At 40.6% G+C, this 16904-nt stretch overlaps 1 protein-coding gene across 2 annotated transcripts in view; it reads left to right on the top strand.

Moving 5' to 3' along the window:
• The window catches only part of RNF128 (ring finger protein 128), a 110332-nt gene that overhangs the window by 43029 nt on the left and 50399 nt on the right, over positions 1-16904 (top strand). Inside the window, exon 1 of one of the 2 annotated variants that reach the window (XM_055339006.1) lies at positions 4636-5368. The exons of the other annotated variant lie outside the window; for it this stretch is intronic. Within the exon in view, the coding sequence (XP_055194981.1) occupies positions 4876-5368 (493 nt within the window). The 5' untranslated portion in view covers positions 4636-4875. Of the gene's footprint in view, positions 1-4635; positions 5369-16904 lie in introns of those variants that run through there. 2 annotated transcript variants of the gene reach the window in all.

Genomic DNA, 16904 nt, shown 5'->3' on the forward strand with positions numbered 1-16904 from the left:
CCTCTCAGGATGCAGTGCCCCATGAGGTGCTAAACTCTGACACTGAGAGTGTTCAAGCAGAGGTAGTAGTGCTGGCTACCAACCAGGAATACTCTAGTCTGCCCCAAGGCTTCTCAAACTTAAGTGCGTATACAGATCACCTGGGGATCTTGTTAAGATGTGGGTTCTGACTCAGCAAGACTGGGGTGAGACCCGAGATTCTTCATTTCTCACGAGCTTCCTACAGATGCTGCTGATACTCCTGATCCACAGACCTCATTCTTCGTAGCAAGGCTCTGTTGCAGTTTGAAAAGAAATCACAGCAAGACAGAGGGATATGATTGGAGAAAGCCATGGAGTTACTCAGACAAGTCCCCACAAAGGGGAAGGACTTTGATGCAGTCATGATGTGCAGTCTGGTTCCTAGCTTTATAGGATTTGAAATTTGATTGGTAGTATAACTAGAGGCTGGGCTCCTGGGCACTGACTCACACTTCGCCAAATTCACAAGAGACCAATACATACGCCAGAATGCCAACTGATTAATTTATAATGAGAAGCATAACTTCCAAGTGGACCAGATACTAGTGTTTACTGATCAGTGCATTATCTCCCTGTAGGCATATTTACAGGAGGCACTAAATGATAATAAGGTTGCTTGGTGAGAACAGACTCATAGCAAGGGGAGTTCGTAGGATGATTTTAATGGTTTATATCTTTAAGCCATGATCGTCTGATACCTCCATCTCCACAACTGAGTTAGACCTCCAGAATAGTGCTGTGGAGGTTAGCTTCCTCACTAGGCTCTCTTCCTCCTGTCTTGTCCTCATACAATCCAGATCCTCTGTTTTTAAAAAAATATTTATTTATTTATTTATTTATTTATTCATTCATTCATTCATGAGAGACCCAGAGAGAGAGAGAGAGGCAGAGACACTGACAGAGGGAGAAGCAGGCTCCAAGCAGGGAGTCCAGCGCAGGACTCTATCCTGGGGCCCCCAGGATCACACCCTGGGCTGAAGGCAGCGCTAAACCATTGAGCCTTCCAGGCTGCCCCAGATCCTCTGTTTAAGCCTAGGTCTGACAATAATCATTTATTTGCTCCACTGACTTCCATACAAATTCACAATTTAAAACCCATCATTATGAAACGCTTAAAATACAAAGTTAAAAAAATAGTACAGTGAGCATCTATTAGAACCACCATCTAATTTCAACAATTATCATTTTGCCATATTTACTTTGTGTGTGCATGTATGCACAAATGTACAGTGTCCATGCTCTTTAGCACAATTTTCTAAATACCTCCTGCTCTGCCACAACCTACTTGACCGGCTTCACTTCTGCTGGCTCTCCCTTTGCAACTTGCATCCCAAGCCATACTTCACTGATTAATTTTAGTTCCCTGAATGCTCCTGGTGTTTTCATGTAATAGGCCATTGCCTATGCCTGAATATCCTTACTCTCTTTGCTTGATTAGCTCTATTTGTTCTTAAAGACTCAGCCACACCCATGTTGCCATAGCACCCCATGTTTTTCTCAGTCATAACATTCATTAAACTGTACTGCTATTGCCTGTTTACCTCTCTGACTTTCCTACTAAACTGCACACTCATTGAGGGCAGGGACTTTTCTTTTTGGCCTCTGTATACCTACACCTCTCCAATGGCTTGCACTTGGTGTTCAGTAATCAGAAAATCTGACTGCCCACATAGTTATGGCATAGGCACCTCAAAATCCACATGTCTACACTGAGCTCATCTCTCTGTCTCTCCCTTCTACACATTTAAAACCCTCCTCCTGATTAAATGCCATCCAGTCTTTCAAGCCAAAAACGTCAGGACAATTCCTCTTCCCTCTTCTTTCATCCTCTAAAATACATTTCCTTCTGTCCACTTCTCTTCATTTCCTGGGGTCTGAGCTGGGCTACCTTCATCTCTCACCTGGAGCACTGCCAAAAAAATCTCTCTGTCCTCCCTGCTTCTAGGCTTGTCCCCTCCAATCTATTATCCACAGAGAAGCCGTAATGATCTCTCAAATACAGATCTGATTATATTACTCCATGGGTACCCTGATTGTATTACTCCTTGCTTTTGGATAAAGTCCAAACTCCCTAGCTTTCACAAAAGGACTCTCAAGAACTGACCTCTGTGTACCTGTAGAACTTTGTGTCTTGTACTTGTACTCTGGGTTCCAACCATTTTGTGTTTATAGAGCCTGTAGTACTTGCTGTCTCCCAAGTACTTGCTGGTCAGTTTCATGCCTCAGTGCATTCCCTTGTATTGTTCTCAGTCTAGGAAGGTGAACGCTCTCAAACTCAGCACAAGTGTAACCTCCTCTGGGCAGCTTTCCCCTACTTTCCAGTCTGGGTTAGGTTCCTCTTTTTGTTACCCATTACTGCCCTGTGCACACCTCTGTCATGGCATTTACACTATATACATATAGCACTTTAAACCACAATTACCAGTTTGCTTGTCTCATCAAAGCTAACTTAAGAATTTGACAGCAGAGTTAATGACTTCTTTGATTTTTTTTTTGCCCCAATGCTTAGCCCATGGCTGGCATACAGTTGATGGAAGATTGGATACTAACAAATAGCTCTCTGAACTTCATTTTTGTAGATGCCTTATAACAGATCTCTGTAATTTTATTTATTTATTTTTATTTTTGTAAGATTTTATTCATTTATTCATGAGATATACAGACAGAGGCAGAGACACAGGCAGAGGGAGAAGCAGGCTCCATGCAGGGAGACTGACGTGGGACTCGATCCTGGGTTTCCAGGATCATGCCCTGGGCCAAAGGCGGCGCTAAACCGCTGAGTCACCAGGGCTGCCGATCTCTGTAATTTTAAATACAGTGTTTCTTTAAAGTACAATATAGGGACACCTGGGTGGCTCAGCGGTTGAGTGTCTGTATGCCTTTGGCTCAGGGCATGATCCCGGTAGAACCCGCTTCTCCTTCTGTCTGTGCTTCTGCCTCCCTCTCTATGTCTCTCAGGTATAAATAAATAAAATCTTAAAAAATAAATATAGTTTATTGCTGTGTAGGCAATATTTATTGAACTTTGAGTGTTCTTTGCCAAGAAATTCAGACAATTTCTGGGATTGTACCATTTGCTAGAGATGATTCATCCTACCTTTTCTTTTTCCTTAGGTAATTTCTATCCTAGAGATTAACAACATCAGTAGCTGGGGCTGCCATGCTATTGGCCTCGCACACCAGGCTTGACCTCTAACATAATGTCTTTTTCAGTATATAGGGTTCATGTTTCACAAAGTTGCCCATTTATTTGGATTCTAGGGGCTGTTCAGTTATGGTGCTAATTTTCCTCTAGGTTTCTCTCAAGCCATAAGAGTATCAAGTGAAGAACTGTCCCATGCTTAATCCTTCCGAATAAGATTGATTAAGTAAATGTTGGGCCAGGGACTGCAAGGAGTGACTGATCAAGAATTAAACAAATGCTGGGCTGGATAAAGTGAATTACATCTCTCTGAACTGGAAAAATGGCTAAAACATCCTGAACATCATTTTCTCTGGTTATTATCTCAAAGCAACAATTTTAAGATTATTCACAAGGTATGGGGTCCTTGACCCTGTTTAATAATAACGGTACTGAACAGATATATTTTTTACACCCTGCTAAGTACTGTTCTAAGTGCTTTATATGCATGAACTCATTTAATCCTCTGAACAACTTTATGAGGAAGGTAATCTTATTATCCCCATTTTACAGATGATGAGGGAACTGAGGCACAGAGCAAGGTCAAAAGTTATTCATCACCATCATACAACAGGTGTATTAATTCAGTTTAATCCAATGCATATTCTTGGAGCACCCTATTAAATGTGATAACTGACAAGGTAGATATAACTTGTACGCTTAAGGTAAGGAGGAATCATAATGCCAGAGTGCCGTGAGTGAATCACTAAGGTGAGTCAGGCTTCTTTAAATTGGTGGGAAATGGGGAAAGATTGTTTAGTTTAGGTCAGGAATGGTGCAGATGTATAGATTTGGGTAAACCTGGTTCCTAGCAGACGAAGAAATGAGGCTTAGCTTTGAGGTGGATGGAAACTGTAATTCTGTTCTGAGGGTTAGATCACGTTCAGAAGGGGCTTCTGATGCAGTCTATTCAGCATGAGGTAAGCGTAAGAAAATACCCAGGTATGACGCTTGTCTGGAGCTGGAAAGGAGAAAGGTTTAAAAAAAAAAAAAGTAACCACGCGCTTTTTCCGTCCCTCCCCCTATAGAGAATCAATAAACAGCTTGCTCCCAGGACCACCCACCTTCCCCAAATTCCCCTGGCCTCCAACTCCGATCCCTCAATCCCTCGCATCTGTGCCTTTTAGAAGTACTTTCACATTCTGGCACCTTAAGGCTGAAACGGCCTCTAGGCAAAGGTTCGGAAGGAAAACCCCCTTGCAATCCAAAACGGACCCGGATCCTACGGGAGGGCTTGTTATGGTCGCAGATTCTCTAGTCCCTGGCCTGTCCATTTTGCACAACACGACGCGATACACACCTGGCCGCCGGCCTCAGAGCCTACTCTGACGCCTACCCATCACATTACCCTTTTAAGAGGCGGATCCCGCCGTGTCCTTTCCTCCCTCCCAGCCACCTCTACCCCCAGTCGTCTGGGCGGAGCTTCTCGCTAAAGCCCCAGAGCTCGACGCGGCTGTAGCAGTAGCGGAGAGGACCGGAGCTGCCAAGAGCTGCATCAGCCACAACCGCTTGGGTCGACGCTACGTGCCGCGCGGCTCCCACCTCGCTCCCGCGCACGCCAGTCCCTCCCGGCTCCCTCCCCACCTGGCGCGCACCTGGGCCCGGGCCGGGATCCTGCCGAGAGTGGGAGGGCGCGTGCCAGGGGCCCTCGGGAACCGCAGAGCGCGCGCGCCATGGGGCCGCCGCCCGGGGACGGGGTCTTGTGCCGCCGTGGCTGCGCCTTTTCCCGACTGCTGGCGTGGTGCTTCCTGCTAGCTCTGAGCCCCCACGCCCCCGGCTCCCGGGGAGCCGAGGCAGTGTGGACTGCCTACCTCAACGTGTCCTGGCGGGATCCGCACACTGGAGTGAACCGCACGGTGTGGGAGCTGAGCGAGGAGGGCGTGTACGGCCAGGATTCGCCGCTCGAGCCTGTGGCCGGGGTCCTGGTGCCGCCCGACGGGCCGGGGGCGCTCAACGCCTGTAACCCTCACACGAATTTCACGGTGCCCACGGTCCCGGGGGACTGGGGGAGAACCGTGCAGGTCTCTTGGTTGGCCCTCATCCAGCGCGGCGGGGGCTGCACCTTCGCAGACAAGATCCATCTGGCTTACGAGAGAGGGGCGTCTGGAGCCGTCATCTTTAACTTCCCGGGGACCCGCAATGAGGTCATCCCCATGTCTCACCCGGGTGAGTGCCGCTACTACAAGGCGCCCCATCAAACCCCTGCCAAGGCCAGTTTTTGTTGTGTGTGTGGGGGTCCTATTTTCCTCAGTGCTGTCTCCCCCACTCCCACCCCGCCCCCATCTCCTCGCTCCGAAGTAAAACGAGTGCCCTTTCTGCCCCTAGCAAAGGAGGCAGGGTCCTCTCCTTCCCGAGATTTCACCCTGCGTGGGGGGTTGGGCGAGAAAATCCTCCAGAATTTGCCTGTCTGGTGGAAAAGGGTAAGACAAACGGAGTGCGGAGGCTGGCGACTCGAGGACTGTTTGGGCTCTTTGCGTCGCCTTTTCCCGGCGTCCCACGAGGGTGCCTTGCCCGGGCCGCTTTGGCGGTGGGCACTAGCTTTGAGACCCTGACTGGAGGGAAGACGGCCTGGAAATCCCTTCCTCACTCTGTTCCTGTTTAACGACCTCAGGCCCAGAGCAGATTTTTCCTTCCTCTCTCCGTTTTTCTCTCCCTGGCTCCTAGTTTCAGGTACGAGATTGTGTTACTGTGCCCTGTTAACCTCATTGCACTTTGGGAAGAAACTTTTGTCGACTTCAGGGGCTCCTCTCTGCCTCCGGGGGGTCTCGGGTGCCAACTGATTGTTGGGATCAATGCTTTCCTTGGCCTTTGAAAGATCCGATTTAGATTAAGGAGTGGCAAAACAGGTGATTAATGTTACTGAGAAAAAAATTAAAAAGAAGAGCTTTGTGCCTGCGGAGAGCAGAGGCCTCGACTTTGGGGGAAAAAGTAGTGCCAGGCAGGTCTTCAATTTGTGGAGGTGTTGTGGGTTACCGTTTATCCCCCTATTCAGTGATTCTTCCAGAAACCTTCTCCTTATTTGTGATTAAGTAGTCTTAGCATGTGTATGATCCTAAGCCCCAAAGGACAAAGAAAAAAAAAACTGGAAACGGAAGAGACACATAATAGTATATCTTAATTGTTGAGAGCTAGGGCCCAAGTCAGACCTTGTTTAAATTCTGGCACCCTTGCTACCTAGTTCTGTGACCTTGGGCAACTTACTTGAAGTCTTTATGTCTGTGTTCCCTATCAATCAAAAGGGAAAGAATTAAGAACTACTCCCACAGGTTTGACTTGAGAATGAAATGAAATAATGACTGTAAAGAGTTTTAACACATCATCCTTCTCAGTAAAGGCTAGCTGATAGGATTAGCTTTTTAGGGAGTCACTGGAGAAATGAATCTGCTTATTATTTAAGTGCTAGAGGTTTTGTGTTTTTCTTAAATCCCTGGGTTTGGCTCTGCCTAGAGAGAGCATTGAGAGGCTGGATGGAATAATGGAAAGAGGACTGAACTCAGATCTCCTGAGTTCCTTTAGGGCCTTCTTTTCCTCCAGCAGCTTTGTGACCTTGTACAAATTACTCACTGGCCAGATGATAGTAGAGAGGTAGGAGGTGGAAGCCAAATTGGCAGAGTGTGCAGAGGCAAAAGTGAACTAGATGAACCCTTAAGATCCCATCCAGTTCTAAAATGCTGTGATTCTTAGATCTTACTGTAGATTAAAAGAGCAACTGTATCTCTCTTGGTTGGTAGTTCATTGGTTAGAATAAAATTACTTTTTAAAGTCTATTAAAAACGAAGAAGAAGGATTTGGTACATTTTGAAGTACTTGCATTTCATTTGGCTACCTAAATGCGAAGGTTTGACTTGGTCTTCTCCAAATGAGATTCATTTGCATGAATGATTGGGAATTGATAAGACAGTTCCTATTTAGAGCGCTTTCATCCTATTTTCATCCTGTTAAGGATATAGGCTTGTATTTGTCGAATCATTTTAAGGGACAATAAAATTAATTTTTTTTGAGCTCCCACTAAGTGCCAGGCACACTACATACATCTTGTATGTTATTCAGAGACCATATGGTGCACTAGGAAAAGTACAGGCATTGTAGTCAAGACTGGATATCAGATTCTGGTTTTACTACACAATAGCTTTGTGTCCTTGGTCAGGTTCTTTAACTTTACTGAGTCTCAGTGTCTGTATCTGTAGGATGGAGATACTTGCATTGCTATGATTCTTAAGGATAATATATCTAAACCACCTAACATGATAATTACACTCAATTAAAGTTAGCTATTATACTGAGTTAATGCTAATAAGACGCAAAAACATACAAATATAAATGTTTATGCAGCTGTCAGTTTGAATCTAATCATGGCTGTTTTGTTTCAGGATACTATAGAGAAATAAAACCCTAAATATTGATTACTCAATTACACTTAGAAAAGTATTTTGAGACTTTAAGATTTTTATTACTGACACGATAATTATAGCAAACTTTACCATTAGGGTAACTAGCCATCCAAAAACTGGCTAGTTACTTGAAGTATAGACTCACATTTTTTCCGTCAACTCCTAGAGAAACTTCTTTTCAACACAGGGAAAAAAATCACTTTGCATTTCATGCACGTGTGTTGTTGGACATTTGTTCCCAAAGTTCTGTGGTGTTTTTTTTTTCTTTGCTCATTCCTGAGAGTAAGCCTAGGGTTCACTGTAATCTCTGGTCAGAAACAACCAGTTTCTGGGATCTTCCTGGCAAAGAGGTGGGCTTGAGGTTTAAGTGTTGATTAACTCAGTATGTGTTGTCTTAAATTGTACAAGGGCCACCCGGTGTCAGAAAACTATTGCTGTCGTCTTGTTTATGAAATCTCTCTTAACCCACTCTCACCGGAGCCTGTGCTTGAATTGTTTGTCTTTTGAGTTTATGCTGTATTGTTTGTCCTTTGAGTTTCTGCTGAACATCCATACTCTCACCTCTCACAGGCCTGGAAACATGAAGACCCATTTCTTTCAAGTAACAGAACTAACTGCTATTTAAAGTGGAGTTTCTCTCCAGTAAATAAAAGTTTTAAAGCAACTGTTCTAAGCTCCTGTTTAGGATGGGCATAATGATAGCCTTACCTCATAAGGTTGCTGGGATTAAATGAGATAATGCAAATACAGAGTTTAACACAGTGCCTGGCATATTAGGAAACTACTAAAATATTTTTATCACAATTAAGATAGTTAAATAAATGTATTTTAGAAAACGAAAATGGAATCTGATGTTGGTAGCACATAATTTGAAGATGAATAGCCTAGAATACTTCAAAGTCCACATTATCTAAAATCCTAACTCTAACACTTTAGGAATAGGGTGAGTAGATTGAATTCTTTACAAGAAAACGATCTTTGGGCCCACATGTGTTTGTCATTCTTTTCTCAAATAACTACTTTTTCCTCAACTACCAATTTTCTCCTTCACAAAAGGACTTTTGAGATAATATTTTTTAAAGAAATTTCATTGTTTTTTTTTAGTATTTTATTTATTTATTCATAAGAGACAGAGAGAGAGAGAAGCAGAGACACAGGCAGAGGGAGAAGCAGGTTCCATGAAAGGAGCCTGATGTGGGACTCGACCCTGGGTCTCCAGGATCACACCCCAGGCTGCAGGCAGCACTAAACCGCTGCACCACCGGGACTGCCCTGAGATAATATTTTATACTGATTTATCACTACCCGATCCCTTGCCAACCACTTGACATTTAATTTTTATTCTGCTTTTTTTCCTAGGATGTTGACTTTGAAAAGAACTTTTTAATTTTTAATTATTTATTTATTTTTTTAGAACTTTTTTAAATAGGCTCAAAAGAGGATGAGAAGAGACTGGGTGGTGATGATTTACCAGTGTAAAGTACCGTTTCAGAATCAATTTCTTGGTATTTCTGCAGTACTCTTTTAACACTGTTGACCACTCCTGTGAAATTCTCCCAAGCACTCTTGGCTTCTCTTCTTTATTGTTTCATTTCTGTTATTTTATTGATTCATTTATCTGACACCTCTTCTTCCTTGCATTCACACCCAGGTCACCAGCAGCCCCACCTCAGATAAATAACTGCCACATCCTTGGGGGGCAGGAGGGGGTGCTCAGCAGTTTAGCACTGCCTTCAGCCCAGGGCGTGATCCTGGAGACCCTGGATCGAGCCCCACGTTGGGCTCCCTGCATGGAGCCTGCTTCTCCCTCTGCCTGTGTCTCTCATGAATAAATAAATAAAATCTTTAAAAAAATAAAAAAAATAACTGCCACATCCAGATGATTCTATCACTTTAAATCTTCTCACATAATGTCCTCTTGTCCCTTTCAACTGTTATTACCCTGCTTTTAGTTCCTATAGCTTCTCAAAGGAACAAATGCTTAGGCTTCTAATTGGTTTCCACCTCCAGTCATTTCTTCCTTCCAGTATGTCTTCCACATTGCCACTGGAACACAGCTCTCTGATCACATCTATGCCATTGCTCAAAAGGCCATTACTTACAAATTTTAGACTGTGTTTCCCAGCATGGCATATAAGATTCTTAATCTAGTCCCAATATACTTTCAAAGCTTTATATATCTATTCTCTCATGTTGATCCCTAGATGCCCTCTGTCCTTTCCCATTATCATTACTTTGTACTTCTGCTTTTGCCTCCATACCCTTTTCTTCCTAGCTGGCCAAAAACTTACCCATCCTTCAAAATCCAACACAGATGCCTCCTCATCTTTGAAGCCTTTCTCAATTCCTTCTTTCCTCTTCCCACCACACCCCCACATCCCCACACCAAAACCAAAATAATCCTTTTGTTTTTCTCCCATGGCACTCCATGTCTTATAGTACTTTTTGCAATTTGCTAGTAGTTATATGTTTATGTCTTACCTCCCTACTGGATTGTTACCCTTTTAATATTTTATTAATCTTCATATTACTCATGGGAATCTTTATACTGTATGTGCTCTGAAAATACTTGTTGAGTTGCTCTAAGTACCAAAGAATGAAAAAAAACAAGGATGCCAGAGAGTCATAAGATTCACTAGGAAATTATCTAGTGGGGAGTTCAATTCATTGAGCATTTATCAAGGTTCTATTGTATGCATATTGTGGTTTTTGCCTGAATATATGAAATAATTAAGGTAAAGTAGGAAGAATAAGAGTGTACAAATGCTTCCAGGTTGCAGGCTCCCTATTTTTTATGGTGATCACCATCATAGCCCAGTTTATGGGTTTTAAATGATGAAATGACCTAGGTAACAAAGAGATAGTGAGAATGAGTATTTACATTGAACTTTACCTGTGTTTTTGTTTTTGTTTTAAAAACTTGGTTTACACCAGCATTCAATTTATGTCTTCAATTAAAATGCTTCCATTGAACATGTTGGTGATATGTGGAATTCCATTACTTAAAAACCTTTAAAAAAAACTGAAAAGGAAATATAGCTCGATCAGCAAATTGTTTTTCTAAGCACATAAAGAACTCCATGCCCCGCTTAGTCCCTGGAAGACATGTTATCTCCTACAGAATGTCATATTTAATCTCTGTTCCCAGGCTTAAATGGAGTAAACAGAGGAGAGTATCAAAGACATTTTCTGTGTTATTTCTTTTTTTTATTTTATTTTTTTTATTTTTTTATTTTTTTAAAATTTTATAAATTAATTTTTATTGGTGTTCAATTTACCAACATACAGAATAACACCCAGTGCTCATCCCGTCAAGTGTCCCCCTCAGTGCCCGTCACCCATTCACCCCCACCCCCCGCCCTCCTCCCCCTCCACCACCCCTAGTTCATTTCCCAGAGTTAGAAGTCTTTATGTTCTGTCTCCCTTTCTGATATTTCTCACACATTTCTGTGTTATTTCTGATTATAAAATTAATCCTACTTCTTGCAGAAAACTTGGAAAATACAGAAAAGTATAAAAATAAAAATAAAAGCTATGCATAATTATACAATACCATTATTATTCCTTCTTGTCTCTTTTTTCATGTATAGACAGGGTTTTATATCCTACTTTTATAATGGTTGTTTTTATGGGTATTAATGTAGCATTAAGAAAATAAAATTAAAAAAAAAAGAAAAGAAAATTTAAAGGAAAATGTAAAAATCCATAGATATAACCATGTTACCATTTTGGGGTGTTTTTGTTATTTTCTTCTTTTGCTCTGCATATATATTTAAAGAATTAGAATTATATACTGGATGTAAGGTTTTGTATCCAGCTTGTTATTGCAAGCATTTCCCATGTAATTAAAGATAGAGGATTTCCCTATAAGTTAAAGGGGGTGGTTTTTGACTGGGGGATAGAGATCAAGCTTCTCTTTCATTAACCAGCAGAAAGGAAGTGCAGAAATGGTGACAGGGAGAGATATGAATTGGAACATTTCTTTTGTTTCAAAGATTTTATTTATTCATGAGACACACACACACAGAAACAGAGGCAGAGGCAGACACATAGGCAGAGGGAAAAGCAGGCTCCATGCTGCTAGCCTGATGTGGGACTTGATCCCAGGACTCCAGGATCATGCCCTGGGCCAAAGACAGGCACTAAACCGCTGAGCTATCCAGGGATCTCCAAATTGGAACATTTCAAACAAAAATATGCTATATAGAGCTTTACTTAAATGTATACTTCTGACCATAAATGTGATCGGGTCTAACCCATATGCATTGCCTGATGTGGCTTTGATCTTTTGAAAGGTTTGATCACCATTTGTGCTATCGGTTCCTCTTATCCCAGGTTAGGTATTCTGTTCCTGATGTCTTTGTCACAAATGAGGTTCGCAGCCACTTTCCCCCATTGCTTGGTTAAGTAGCACCTCATTGGCTAAAATGGCTTTTCGTTTTTCATGATGGCCATGGAAGTGTAAATTGCTGTTGGGGTTTTGCCCGGAGTTTACTTGAGAGGGTGCCACAAATATTATCTAGGGATGAAGAATTTTTTGTATATGTAAATTTGTTGAACTATAACGTATATACACTAAAAAGGTCCATCAGTTGTTAGCCTATATATAGCTCAGTGAATTTTCACAAAGTCAACATGCCTGTGCAGCCAGCACCTAGATCAAGAATCAGAACAGTTCCTAGAAGACTGTCTCACATCCCAAGATGAAGAATTTTTAAACTTTGTGCCCTGAGGGAGTGCCCTCTTGCAGCACGTGGTCACATGCAGAAACCCTCTCCTTCACAGCTCTGGAGCTTGCTAACTACAGGGAACTGCAGCAGGAGACTGTGGGGGGGGGGGCTCTTTCCAAGCACAGAGTACATGTGTTTCTGGATGCAGTTCCCAGGCCAGTTTAGTGGTGCCACATTTTGCTGTTAACACCCACTTTGGAGCCCTCTGAGCAGAGCACAAAGGCTCTTTGTTGTTCTATTTCCTGTTCTCTTTTCTCTTTAAGCTGCATGTATGTCTTTCTATATATCATGGCACATACTTGCTGCTTGAATTTGCCCATAGGCTTGTTACAATATTGATTTCTTTGGAAGAGAAAGTTTGGTGATTCATGCCTGACTTCAAGGAGGCCGTTAGGTTCAGAACCTAGTTGTGATTTACTTGGTTTTCATGCTTGAATGCTCCAGTTAGATATAAATCAGTGATTTTGAGTTAACCCTATTTATTTTGAGCTTTTTTTTTAATGAAGATGGTCTAGAACTCGATGATGATGATGATGATGTGTGTATATTTCTCTCGATATTAATCCTTATCATTTCAGATAAAATGTTGAAGAAGCTTGGTGAAATGCTGACTGAAACTAAAGTCTTAGCTTTTAAAAAGAAAATACAGGGATCCCTGGGTGGCGCAGCGGTTTGGCGCCTGCCTTTGGCCCAGGGCGCGATCCTGGAGACTCGGATCGAATCCCATATCGGGCTCCCGGTGCATGGAGCCTGCTTCTCCCTCTGCCTGTGTCTCTGCCTCTCTCTCTCTGTGACTATCATAAAATAAAAATAAAATTAAAAAAAATTTAAAAAATAAAAAAATAAATAAATAAATAAAAAGAAAATACAAAACAATTAAAAAAAAGAAAATACACCAAAATGTTAACCTTGGCTATTTCCGGTTGGTAGAATTATGGGCGATTATTGTTTGTTTGTTTTTTTTTACTAGGTTTTCTGTATTTTCTGAATTTCCTCTACTGAATATATTTTATACTTGTAAAAATACTTTTAAAAACGCCACATATTCCTATAGCATTGATAAATCCTAAAGAAAGCATTAATGATGTGACTATAGCAACAACAGGAACAAATCATATCTGATAATAGAAATGATTTACAGACTTATGAGAATTCAAAGAATTGCTTTGGCCTTTTGAATGTATCTAACCTGTATGATTGTTAATATTGTCCTTTCTTGTTAACACTAATTGGTTTCTTCATATGTAAAATAACCTTGAACACTAAAGAATTTTAAAGGCTGACTTTTCCTATTTTAATATGAACTGTTTCTCTTTACCCTTCATATATCACTATTTAGATATTTATTCTTTCCCCTCATACATATACATGCCTCACCCCTGTCTTGGTATTTTTGTTTCTTTCCCATGAGAAGCCTGCTTCCTCATTTGCCTCCTTCAGTATCTCTTCTTTTCAGTATTTACAAGAATAGTGCTAAGTTTACCAGCTTTGTATGAAGAATCCAATATGTTGGCAATTTTCACCTATGACACACTGGGTTCATCTGATGACAATAATTTTTGCCATTTAAGAAAAGAGGAAAACTTGCTAGAGGCAAGGGCAGAGGAGAATCATGGTGTTCTTATTTTATACTTTATTAAGGATATGCCCAACATAACAAGCTCAGTCAAGGTGGTATTTAAGACATTATTAAAATGGAATCACTTCTCTCTCTGCCTATGTCTCTGTCTCTCTGTGTGTGTGTCTTTCAGGAATAAATAAATAAAATCTTTTTAAAAAATAAAAAAAACTGAGCTTCCCTCTATGTGGTTCCACTTCTTTTGAAGTGAAATTAAACATAACGAATCACTGCTCTCATATCTAACAACCTTGAATGTGTCCACAACTTACTTCTGCAATCTCCACGAAAACCTCCCATGAACCATGTAGTCCTCCTGATTCATTATGTATTTTCTTATGTTCTAGCATTTAAGATAAATTCGAAATGCTTTTGTTGGTTTTGCTTTAGGTATTACAGCGAAACTGTTTCCTGAAAAGTTTTATTACACATATGGGTTAAATAATAGTTCGTATTTGCTTTGCAGTTTTTAGTCCTCAAGCCTTTCACATGCAATCATTTGTAGGGTCCTTTGGGAACTCAAAGACTGTTTAACAACATTACTATGGGAAAATATGTTGCCTCTACTTCCCAACAACTGACTTACAAATGCATTTTTGAAACACAACCCATTAGGGTTTCCTGTGTGGCATTTGTTCATAATGATAGCCTGTTTATTATATTTGTCCTGATCATGCTGGTTTAGAATTTTCTCTGTTTATTTATTTTCCTTGTAACGTCGACTCTAGCTCTACCCTACCTTTTCCATGGTTTTCACCTTAAGGATTCTGCATTTTGTTTTCCTAACCTATGGTCCAACCTATGGTGATCTGACAAGTTGGCTTATTTTAATAGCATTTGTAATGTTCCTGAAAGTTTTAGGAACATAACTATGATTTGTAACGTAGCCATTAACATATTTTTTAGTTGGTACATCTTTTCTATTTTAGAGTATCTCAGCACTCAGAGGAAAGCCAGAAAAGTATGATTATACTGAGGGAGGTCTTCACTCATAGATCTATAAGCAACCTATATTTAACATTGTCCCCAGGTATTTGGAGTTCAGTGGTATTTCAAATTCTTGTTTTCCACCACCACCATTTCATTTTGGCATGAGGACAGGATGTTTAAGACAGACTGGCACTGGCTAGTGCCAGTCCACCAGTCACTTCCCTTGCTTTACCTCCAACCCCCAACCCTTTTTTGCCATTTCTCTTTGACTGGTACCTTTTGGTTGAACTAATGAAGAAGAGGATATTGACTTACCTTGAGTGATGTAATTAAAGACTAACGGATTATTCTTTGATGATTAGGAAAGCTCTATGATTGCTCTATTTTAATTTCAATCTAGTGTACCAAAGGTGAATGTGTTCTATTTGAAATTGAAAGACAGCATATTACAGTGGAAGAATAGGTGTCCTTGAGTCAGACTGCTCAGCCTGAATTCCAGGTCTACAAATGAATAAATATGTGATCTTGGGCAAATTGTGAACCTGGACTTTATTTATCTGGTTCATAAAAAGTGGAATAATCATGCCCTTTTTCTGTGATTTTGTAAATAAAGTGTTTGACATGGAGTGGATATTTAGCAAATGTTAGTTCCTCTTGAATCTTTTGCTGAGAGTTTTATTAATAAACAGTATTTCTCCTTTGGTTATTACAGCTGTTCACTTCCACATTTTGAAATATGTAATTATTTTATATGTAAAAGCGGGGGGGGGGGAATGCCTGACATCCAAGTTGCTGTTTTTCTGGGCAATTTTTGAGAAACACAGGGAGAAATCACATAATCAAGAAACTAAAACAACTATCTTGTTCTTCCTGTGTGTTTCCATTCTAAGCAGGAACAACTCTTTAAAATCAAGATGTTAAGCTCTAACAAAAGGAAAGACTGTGGACCTTTTGATAGCACAGTGACAAAGAGAAGGGACTTAAATGAATCAAATGGATTTTAATTTGAACCTCAATTCTGTTATGTAATAGATTTATAACCTTAGCCAGATTAACCTCTTTAAGACTCAGTTTTTTCATCTACAGAATGGGAGGTGATAATCGTACCTACCTCTAGGGTTATTGTGATGGAGGGATAAATCAGATAATATATAAAGCATGAAGTACACAGCCTGATTCATTAAAGGATAGTTTAACAACCTACTCACCCTCATCTGTAGCATTTTTTGGGGGATTGGCAATGCACATCTCTGCAGGCCTTCTCAGAGCCTCTGATATATGCTCAAGAAGCACTGTTCAGCTTTGTTCAATGAATTATTTTCTAAACTTATCTGTAGAACCTCTTTTTTTTGAAAATAGCACCTGAAGTAGAATTTGGAAAACACTGATTGCCATTCATTTTATAAATCCCCCCTCCTTCCCTCCTCCTTTATTTAATTAGACTGGCCTCAGATTTTAACTGTATCATAGTATTGTCAATGTCAAGGAGTAACTAAACTAGTTATCTCACTGTGATAAGAACAATGTTTTCAAATATGATGACAGTTATATTTCTTTGTACTAATGTACCTTTTATATCAAATTAATGCGACTTCAAAGTGTAGTCACTGCAGTCTAAGCTTATTTTTCATATTGACTTTGAGAAACAATTTATCGTGGAAGTATAAAAACACAAGAGAGACCAGTTTGTTTTTATATTTAGTGGGTGTACCTTAGTACAAAAGTTCGCTTTTATAATGCTTCATACAGGAGGAAATTTAATATTCTCAGTTGGTAGAATGTCCTTATTTATGAATTGTTTATAGCAAATGATATCAAAATTTCTGCAGAGACATACCAGATTCTCTTTTTCTCTAATACAGAGATCTCATAGAATACTAATGGGACATCTGTAACTTTTGTGCCCTTGGGTTCTTATGGCCAGATCAAGATGAATACTGTATCTAAACACAGTGCTCTTCATAATTTTAGTGACTAATGAAATTTCCAATGTAATTCCCCTATCACAAACTATATCTGAAGAGCATGTGTGC

Source organism: Nyctereutes procyonoides, unplaced genomic scaffold (assembly GCF_905146905.1).
Source record: "Nyctereutes procyonoides isolate TBG_1078 unplaced genomic scaffold, NYPRO_anot_genome, whole genome shotgun sequence".
Taxonomy (NCBI): Eukaryota; Metazoa; Chordata; class Mammalia; order Carnivora; family Canidae; genus Nyctereutes; species Nyctereutes procyonoides.